The sequence below is a fragment of the Solanum tuberosum genome, unplaced genomic scaffold, assembly GCF_000226075.1.
Source record: "Solanum tuberosum cultivar DM 1-3 516 R44 unplaced genomic scaffold, SolTub_3.0 scf00128, whole genome shotgun sequence".
Taxonomy (NCBI): domain Eukaryota; kingdom Viridiplantae; phylum Streptophyta; class Magnoliopsida; order Solanales; family Solanaceae; genus Solanum; species Solanum tuberosum.
Window position 1 is genome coordinate 640,058 of NW_006239053.1, and position 11,169 is coordinate 651,226.

General features: G+C 30.5%; 1 protein-coding gene across 1 annotated transcript; it reads left to right on the forward strand.

The window, feature by feature from the left end:
* The first annotated feature begins 552 nt into the window (after positions 1 to 552).
* Positions 553 to 5,948, forward strand: LOC102604525 (uncharacterized). The gene is made up of 5 exons (XM_006350735.1): positions 553 to 1,106; positions 1,182 to 1,361; positions 1,430 to 1,790; positions 4,744 to 4,866; positions 5,434 to 5,948. The coding sequence occupies exons 1-5, from the start codon at positions 669 to 671 to the stop codon at positions 5,529 to 5,531; spliced, it is 1,200 nt and encodes a 399-aa protein (XP_006350797.1). The 5' UTR covers positions 553 to 668; the 3' UTR covers positions 5,532 to 5,948.
* Positions 5,949 to 11,169: the final 5,221 nt, after the last annotated feature.

The following is an 11,169-nucleotide window of genomic DNA, read 5'->3' on the forward strand; positions in this document are numbered from 1 at the left end:
ATAATACAACCATAAAAAGATGCCCTTTTACGAAAGGGCATCCGCTCTTCGAATTCAGAATTTTAAGTTTATAACTTTTAATTTTAAAAAAAATCGTTCACTTAGAGTTAAAAAAAAAAAAGTTCTGCCCTTTTTTTTTCCCAAGAGGATCAATTGTGTTTCCGTTTATCCTTCAGTGTGACTTAAACCCTTAAACTAACAATTGATAGTGAAGTTGCTTAACCACTTAAGCAAGTCTAAGTTGTCCCAAAACTCATTTAAAAAAATCATCATTTTTTCGTAAGAGAACTAATTGTGTTTCTGCGTATCCTTCGGCATGACCCAAACCATTAACATGTGGATTGACATTGGAGTTATTCAACCACTTAAGCAAGTCTAAGTTATCGCATAATTTACAATTAAAACTTTAGCTCAGACCCCAATTAAAAATTAATCTTTGATGTAATTAGTACCCAACAAGTGGCAGTTGAATAACGTGGCCAGACAAATGTACTGTCCAACCACTAAACCCTAACACTCGCGCCTCTTCTTTTAGCCCTTATATTAAGACCAAGTTCAACCTGATAGCCCCCCAACTCGTCCTTTCCCAAAAATTGCATCTTTTTTGCTGTCTTTCCTCTCAAACGGCAAAATTCAACAACTTCACATAGTGTGTAACTAAGCTTATAATGATGGCATCTTATTCTTCTGTGTTACGTGGGAAAGAAGACAAATGTTTTCCTCCTCCTCACAAGTTGTTTCCAACTCATGGTTTTGCCATGGAAGAACAGAAACAGAAGAAGAAGGTTCAAGATTTTAACTATACAGGCACTGGCTGTGAGGAACAGAGCACTGACGGGTTGAAGAAAGTGAAAGTTAATTGGGGGAATGATTCGATTTTTGGTACTTATGGGTTGTCAGAACACTCATCTTCCTCTGGTTTAAGCAGCCCTTTTGGGTCTGAACTTGGCTCAACAGAAACTGATGAAACTGAAAGCGAAGAAGATGAAGATTTCATTGCTCAATTGACTCGTCAAATGGCTGATTATATGCTTAAAGACGATGACGAAGAAGAAGATGAAAATGATGAAAACAGAGTCCTCAATTCTACTCCTAATACTGTCCAGGTTAACTACATCTTCTCAAAGATTGCAACTTTTACCCTTTTTATTGGTTTTAATGAATTTGGTTTTCTTTTTCAGACATCAAACACATATGTGTTCGCTGGGAATTGGTCAAATTACAATTCCATGGAGATATGTTACTATAATCAAGAATCTTTAGGCACATATGTTAAGCCTGTAGCAGACTCTGAGAATCATCAAATGAAGAATTCTAATACTGTATTTTACTCTAGTGATGATTTGAAGAGACCCATTCAAGTAAGAATTTGAAGTTTAAACAAGTTGTTTCTTGATAACTCTTCACCATCTAACTTAATTATGTGTAGGTGTACCATTTGAAAGACCAACCAACAACAACAAAACACAAGCCCTCTAATTCAAGAGGAAAAAGAGTGAAGGGGACAACTAGTGAGTCAGTTCAGCAACTCAAAACTGAAAAAAACAACACACAGAGTAGTTTGACTAAAAAACAAACAGTTGGTGGGCATGGCCAAAGTGGAGATAAGATTCATCATCTTCATTCTCAACATCCAGTACAGGGTAGTGGAGCAGGCATTAGGGCCATATTTCTTGGTGGATCTGGGTCGATAAACGGGTCATCTGGAACTGGAGTTTTCTTGCCTCGCACAATTAATAATCCCAATCCTCTTCCTACTGCAACAACAGAACCAAAAAAGAAGAAATCTGGTATGTTTACTACTCCAATGAATCAATTACTGCAACTTTTTCAATTTTTTTTATCTGTTTAATTATTAAATAAAAATTGTGATTATAAAGTCCAACCAAAATGGGGCTAAAGAGGACCCCATTTGTGGTTCAATCAGTTGAGTTGCGTTATGACTTTGTCCGCCTACAATTTTTACTGGATCAAGAAACCTATCAATATCAGAAATGAATTTTTCAGGTTGCCCACATGGATTGCCTTCATTTGCTGGTTAGATTCCAGTATATATTGTTGGACCTATTTATTTTATTTTATTTTTTCCAACACAGTACTAGTTTTGGAATCTGACTAACTTAAATTCGTGTAGAAATTTTTTATCTTAAAGATAAAAATTGCAAGACACTCTCTATTTAAATACAATTTCATTCTCAGAACTCGAACTTAAAAGTTGTATTAGAAAACTTACTAGTTACTACTTAGTAGCTACTATCCCATCACACCTTTAGGAGTCGTTTTATAGGTGGGTAGAGTTATTTTATTCAGATATGTAGGATTTAGTTATTTCAGTTTCTATTAAGAACTTATACATATATTAGTTATCAGGTTTTTAAATGACAAATCAAATATAGTATTAATTTTATAAATGAATAACTTACTCCGAACAAGCTACCAAACAACCCCTTACCTTAATTATCTATCATAATATTTTAAATAACTTAGAAAAATGTTAGGCAGGATTTTATTCCATCCGTTCAATCTTAAAATCACCTTTTTCATATTGATAACTTAGATATATCCTTATTAGTATAAGTTAAATATTTTCTTATCTATAGTGATTTTACAAAGTAAAGCATAACATTTTGTTTATCTTAGAACTTAAATAATAAATAAATGAGACTCATAAATAAATAGTATATATATCTTGTAACGAAACTAGTATAGTTTGTAAAAATCCTGTAACGAGACTAGTAAAGTTTGTAAAAATCAAATTTTATTTTAAGAAACAAATCAAGTTAATTCCTAGTTTAGATACGAAATAATCAAATTAATCTTTAATAATAAGTATTCCTCCCGTTTCAATTTATGTGATGTTTTTTGAGTAAATACATAATTTAAAGGATTTTAAAAAAAATCTTATGATTTTGAACATTAAAATTAGAGTGCTACGACTATAATAACATGTCGTTAAGATTGAATTCATAAAAAACTTAATTTTAGATTAATCATCATAAAATAAAACAGCAAAGTGTAAAATGGAATTTGGATTATAATGATTTATTTATGCGAGGTACTATTTCATTCGCTGTTCTTTTGTGGTAGCCGATAGGTACTGCGAATAGAGTAATATAATTAAACGTTTTTAGTACTTTAAATCTTACATATAATTCACATTAAATGACCACAATAGATAAGTGAAAATGACTTTAATTAAATGAGTACACTGTAAGTAACCTCAATTATAGATTCTAAATTGATTCTATTAAATGAAAAGACTAATATTAATTTTCTTATCCAAGGAATCTGTATTTGAATCTGAATTAGCCAATGTATTTACATGAGAATCTTGAAATAGTGGGATTAATCAATTATAGTTGCTAAAGTTTAAGGCATCCACGCTAGACAACAACTGACTCTATATTTAGTCGTATAATATATTATCAATATTACTACCCCACCACGATTGTCAATTTATGTTTTTTTGTTTTTTTTTTTGTTTTATAAATATGAATTATGATAGAGACATTTTTATAATAAGTACGTCATCATATGATAACTCTTATCTGAATTGTTTTTGAGTATTTCATACCACATAGTGCTCCTGATGCTTATCATAACTCCTCCTTTTGTCATAAACAATAATTGAGCTATTTTTTTACTGTTTCCTTTCCAAGATATTATTTTATTCGCTTCGATTTTATTTTTTTATTTTTTTAATAGAGAGTTTATTAAAATTATTTTTTTTATTTTATAAAAATAGAAATAAAGTTTGTATATATTCTATCGACTTCTCCGTAGCCATTTGGTGAGATTAGTATGTTGTTCTTTTCAAGGGATATTTTTTATTCATGCTCTAACCTCTTCTTGGTTTATCACATTTTTTATTGAATATCTACTTGAGTAGTTGAGTTGAGTTTAAAAGAAAGTTAAAACCACAAAAAATTTAATTAAATTATATACTTTGCAAAGGGAAATTAATTACGAAAAAGATATTGGTAGAATGTCCTAGACTGTAGTGGTTTTTATTTTTAGTATTTTAATATATTTCATTTTGTCAAAATAAAATTGCCTTTTCTAGTTTTGGTTAAGCTATCAATCTGAGTGGGTGTTAGTTGGGGGGTCCATATAGTAGCTAGGAAGAAAAAGGTATCATTATTTGTAAAAAAATATGGTTTCTAGTCCGTTCTCTAAGGGAACTTTTCGAAATTATTGGGACAATATCACTTTTAATCCTTTTGAAGTATTTATAAATTCTAATTTTTGGTCCTTGTGATATTTGACCGAATAATTAATACTCATAACTTTCAATTTATCGTTGTTCTTTTGTTTTGATTATCTTACTTATTTTTACTGCAAACATATTCGGCTTTTCTTTGTATTTTCATGAGTTTCTTTTGAATTTTTCAAATCGGTTTTGAAATATTTTTCTTGGGTCGAGTATTTGTTAGAAATAGTTTCTCTACCTCATAAGGTATGTGTAAGATCAACATAGCCTCTACCCTTTTCATATCTTACTTGTGGGGTCAAATTAATGTTGTTGTTTCTTGTAACCTTCAATTAAAAGTTAACATAATACATAAATATTAAGTGATAAAACAGTTAATAATCATGATAACAAGAAAAGTATCATCATTGTCCTTTTTAATTAATTTAAAAAGTAGATGACAATTAGGTTAATTGTTTGCAGAATATGCAAAATTATAGTTTAACAATCCAAGAACTAACATGGAAAATACTTTATTGATGACAAATGGACAGGAAGTTCAACGGTTCTAATACCAGCAAGAGTATTACAAGCTTTGCAACAACACTACAACCATATGGATGCTTTGTCTCAATCAAACACATGTGCTGTCTCTCCCACTCACTTTCCCAAAAATGGTAAGCATAAATTGGTTTAATATCTTTATACAATCTCGCAAAATATTTTTTACATTATCAGATCAATTAAAAGATAAAGTACATATAATTGTTCGTGAAAAATGGATTTACTCTCTTCGTTAATTTTTACTTGTTCATTTTAGACTTTGCACATGCTTTAAGAAACAATGATTAATATGAGGTCTTAGATGTTGGAAAATAATTTGAGAAATACAAAGTAATTAACGTTTAAAGTAAATATGAAGAAAAAAAATGTTTTTCTCTTGATATGTGAAAAGTAAAAGTAGACAGTAAAAATGAACAGATGTGAGTAATTTTCATAGCATATTTGACTACGTTTCCCAGTAAATTGAATTGAAGATATTGAATGATCTGGATTAGAACTCAAGTGTTGTGCACGTTTGTATCATTAATATTGATATTTTCGAGATTAGATGATCTGTTTGGTTAGAAACATTAAATATTGATGCATGATCTCTTAGATTTGGTTGATTAAAATATTGATGCTTGAATCTTAATTTTTTTTTTTAAAATCATTTATGGTAATTGATTTGTTTGCAAATGCAGAGTATGAAACAGATAATTTGGTTAATGAACATTCAGAAGACCAAACAAGTGTGGTAAATGACCAAGAGATGCAACTACCTCAAGAATGGACGTACTAAACTTGTTGATTAATGATTATATTATTGATTGGTATCAATAATAATTGTCATATTTATTGGGAAGCAACTAATAAGGACAAGGGTGCATGTGAAGAATATTCAAATGTCAAATAATAATGGAATCTTGGTGTAGATATATATTATTTTAATAAAAATAAGTAATGATGTTGAAAGTGATGTGGCTTTCAATTTCACTAAGTGGTCCAGATGGATCAATAACAAGTCGTAGGTTGTAGTACATGTATCATACAAGATGTGGCTTGTTACTTAACTAGGATGATATTGTACTAATGGGAGGGATAAATATCTTATTTATTATGCCTTGTAGTAATAAAAATTGATTGGAGGTGTGATGTATCCAATTCAAGAATGTAAAAAAGCCTAGTGCAAATAGAAGTTGTTCTTTTTATTGGTGTATATATTGAGTTTTTTTCCTTTAAGAAAGCAAGGACAAGAAACTAGTTCTACACGTTTCACCTATAAAGAGATACAACCCTATTCATATAATGTGGCACTCATTTGTGGCATCTAGAGTGTCAAATGAGCGGGTTTGATTGAAATTAGAGATATTAAAATGTGTTGAAATAAAAATTAGGTTGAGTCATCACTTGTTAAAATTTACTTTAGGCTCAAATGGGTTAAAAATTGGGTTGGGTCATGACCCGCACAATTTGAGTTGCTTAATCTTAATAATTTTAACATATTGTTATTTACAACTTTTATAACTACAATTAGAATTTCATTTCAAAAAAATAAAATAAAAAGTTATAAATGGGTAATTCATATCTTCAATATAGAAACATACATTACATCAATGTATATAAAGAGTCTAAAAATGGATTGAAATTGGAGATTAAATTAGACACAGTTAAAGATTCTTTTTAAATGGATTAAGACTTGAATAAGTTGAGATTGAATTCAATTCAACATATCTTGAGCCCAACTCATAAAATTCTAGACAAATTGGACGGATGATATAAGTTTGAGCTCATTTTTGACACCCCAGCACCATTTGTCTCATATGAGAGAGTTACTTTTTATGTCTAGTTCTTCCTAGATCTAATCGCAGTATATTGATGAATTTGTCCTTGAAATCACTTTATTTCATTCGATTTTTGGAAGAGATCATGCCTAGAATTTTACAATATAAGATGGGTAACTGAGATAATCTTGATCAGATAATTTTGATAAAATTTAACTTGAGAAAACACTATGTAAAAACTAGTCCATTTAAAAGTAAATCAAAACAACGAATTGTATTTCCACCGACGTGGGGCTCGAACACACTGTCCTATTGGAATTGCCGACAGGGTAATTAAGGAATGCCAGCTCCTTGCTGTGGATGACATCTAACTTTTAGCTATTGTACAGAGAGAATATTTGGGACAAATCTTGATTTTTGTAACCTCTCCTTTCATCCACATCTCAACTTTCCTCTATAAATTTAGATGATATAATTTGTTACTATATACCTTTTTTTTTTTGGTCATTTTACATGATAATATTAATATCATTTAACAACAATGTCAGTAAGTCTGTATAAATACATGTAGCAAAATATGATTGGTATGTTTATATTAATGGAATCCTAAGACAACTTGCAAGTTGCAAGCCATCAAGTGGTCTGTTCATGAATCACAAGCATTTGCTCTCAACCTAATAGTGTCCATCATTAACTAATAATGACGGTGGTAGAGTGATAAGTATTCATTTTATTTTTTATCAAATTCGAATCCTCCTAATATTAAGGATATGCGAAAATTGAGCCGACGGATAAACCGCATCGAAAAGATGCTATTGATTTATGGTTATTGAGTTAACGATTTTTAATGGTTTTATAAAAAAAATTATTGTGTTACAGGTTGAGTTTTTGTTTTCAAATAGTGGGTAAATCAATAACCCATTAAAACTATGTTAATTTACTACTTTACATGTACATAAATATTAATCTCAATATATTACTAGTTATTGTCTTTGTCCTTCAATTTATACTTCACAACGACTTTGAGTTCACAACTTCACATTATACAAAAACATCAAAAACCTAAAGTAAGAACCCTATTCCTCTTAATTTCTCTTTGTACTACACTTGTATAGTTCTTTTCATGTTAGCTATTACTATTTCTATTTCATGAGCATTTGTAAAGTTACATTATTGTCTTGTCGTGTCAAATTGTTGGAGAAGTCATATATTTATTTTATAAGCATTTTCTTATTGGTCAAACTAAAAATCTAGCCTTTAAGGACCAAAACTAATAAACCAAAAATTGATTTAGAAAAATATCTTATTGATTTAACGTATTTAAAAAATTGAAAATCGATAAACCGAACCGATAATACAAAAAATCGAACCGAACCAATCGATGCACACCCTACTTGATACAAGCTATCTTTGTTAGAACATGTTTTAACCCTTCAATGTGGGATTTGTAATATAAATCTCTTTAGTCAAACTTTAATGTGGATTCGAATTAATATCGAGTTGGATTTCTCAAACATTCAACCGTAATTATCCCTATAATTTTTCAATAGGAAGTGCTGTTAACAAGGGTGGCGTCTAAGTAAGAGTGTAAGACAGACGTTTTTTTCCGGTGAGGATCAATTTGATTAATAATTGAAGCTAAATTAAATTAAAATAATTAATATTTTAAAATTAAATATTTGATAACTATATAAAAAGTACAGTGAGTGGTACTTCCGTATTAATATAATAAGAAAATACATGTTAAACTAAATTTGGCTTTAAAAAAAGAAAAACGTGATAAGTGAAAATGAAGAAAGGGAAGTAATACTGAGTTAATTCGATCCTATCTAAACTCTATAGGTTGGCTAATTTAAGTAACGTGTCGAAAAATTGTCCACAATTTTTCTTTTTCCTTTTGTTATTTATTTTATTTTATTACAAAGTTTATAAAAATCAATTAAAGTTTTCACTAGCCAATAGATTGCATTACATGAGGCCTGAGATTTGAGAATTGTGGTCAATATATAAGCCAAATAACCCCTCAACCTATTATCGGATTTCCAACTACACACCTATTCTCCGCTGGAGTTCTATTACCCCCTGAACTACTTTAAAATGGAATAAATAACCCTTAAGTGCTCTGAGTTGGCATGAAGAGTGTATTTCACTCTCTTTGAGAGAGTGAGTTGCCTATTATTATTTTTCTAATTTCCGTTTTTTTTCTAATTTTCTTTTTTCTTTCTCTTTTTTCTTATTTATCTATACAACATTTTTCACCATTATCATTGTTGAAACTTTTTCGATGGATGTTTGAAATAAAAATTAGGGCAAAGGGTCAAAAATACCCCTCAACTTTGGTTTATTGTTTGACTTTACCCTCGCCGTTAAAATGAAGTTAATTTTACCCCTTCCGTTACTAATTTCACCAAATTTACCCCTCATTAGACGGAATCCCCAAAACTGACTCAAATTGACCCGAATTTTAAAAAAAAAACCCTATTTCCTATTTTAACCAATGACCTGACCCCATTTAGAATAACCCGATTAACCCTATTTTACCCATTCTCCCAAATTTCCTTTACTTTTTACCCCATTCTCCCAAATTTCCTTTACCCATTTACCCATTCTCTCTTTGAATAGATAATCTCCTTTTCTCCCAAATTTTCCATTGTTTTTCCTGCCTCTCTCTTTCATTCACCTCTGATTTTTCTTCTTAGAAAATGTCACAAAATAGTTATTCGTCTCAAAGAAAATGTGCTTGTGATTTGGTGGTCAAAACACTGATTCTATTCCCTCTTGCTTATTTATAAATGGATATTACCAATTATCTAAATATTGTAAATTGCCACAAATTATTCGATCAAAACAAAAATAAAAAATCATATAGCTAACTATAGAGAATTAAGCAGTAAAAATAGTTTAAAAAACGAACACCAAACAAAGTACAACAATGATATTGTTGAGGTCCTAATCTCAAAAAATCAGTGTAAAATGGTAAATTAATGTCCCAAAATGAATTAAATAGTTCAAAAGCTCAACAAATAAGCCAGAGGATGTGAATTTTATCGAAAAATAAAGCCTAATGCAGGAAAAATTACAAATTTGGTCCGATCCGGAGTTAAATAGTGACCGGGGATTTCCCGCTTCACCAGAGTTGACATCGAGCAGAAGCAATGTCTGAGAGCTTGAAGCTCGTTGCTGGAGATAACGGGGAAAGGAGAAGAGAAGTAGCGACGTTGATTTGGAACGGAACTCCAATTCATCGGATCTTGAAGCTCATAGTTTTGCCGGATTTGGGGGTTGTTAAGTCTGATTGTTTGATGTTGTTTTCCGGTGATGGAGGTGTTGGAGGTCATCAATGTTAATTGGAACAACTAACAAACAATATAAAGAAAATCCATAAAAAGGGAAGATGGGAAGGGGACTGGCGGCGTGCTTCGATAGTCGAAGTTGTGGCTCCTAATCACCATTAATGGCTTTGTTGTGCGAGCTCAAAGCTGGCACAACTATTTTGTGACATATTCTAAATGGGGTCGGGTCATTGGGTTAAAATAGGGAATAGGGTTTTTTATTTAAATTCGGGTTAATTTTGGGGATTTCGTCTAATGAGTGGTAAATTTTGGTGAAATTAGTAACGGGAAGGGTAAAATTAACTTCATTTTAACGGTGAGGGTAAAGTCAAACAATAAACCAAAATTAAGGGGTATTTTTTACCCTAACAATGCATTTAATGAATAAATAATTTTTCAATAAACTTATTTAGAACATATCTAACAGATTAATTTTTTTTAAAAAAAAAAACATACCCATTAATTATTATTTTTTAAAGTGATGGATTCAAGAGTAACAAAATCAAAGTGAAGTAATTGTATATTTAAAAAATATTTTCAAACTTAATAAAAGAAACTAAAACAAAACAATTTCTTCTACATTTTGAAAGAAGGATCCTACATGTTCTCCTAAAATCCATGAAGAATCAAAATCAAAAACTCAAATTATAAATTAATCATGAAAATTTTAGAGGAAGAAATAATAAAGAATGGGGAAGAAAGAGAGAGAGAGAGAGAGAGAGAGAGGTTTTTCAAATTGGTGTTACAAATTGGTCTTCTCATCCGCGATTATTTTGAGTTGTCGGCTGAATCTTCAAGGGATGAATCTGATCTCGAATGTTCATGACCTATTTAATGTGTATCTGAAATTTTCTAAGGAAGAAAATCGAACGAAATGTAAAAAAATGTGAAAAATTGTTGAATTAGTTGGATGAAAGATTTGATTAATTAGGATCGCTATCTTCTAGACTCTAGAGATTCGGAGTAGATGAAAAGGTGAGTTGAATTTTCGTTTTCATAAAATGTTAGAGATATAGAAATTTATTGAGGTAAAAATGGTGTTTAGTATAGTTAGGGTTGAAAAAATGATTGGGAAAGAAAGAAAGAGGAAGGAGGAAAACTTTTTAAAAAAAAAATCATTAAATGGTGAAATACACGTGTCAAGTGCGTGTATTTCACCACAAGACAGATGCTTGGTAATGACATTTCAGGGAGGAAATAATTCCACTTTAAAATAGCTCAGGGGGGTAATAAGACCCCCGTGAAGTATAAGTGTGTAGTTGGAAATTCGGTTATAGATTGGGGGGTCATTTGGCCATTTTCTCTATTCCCTAATTTATTTACT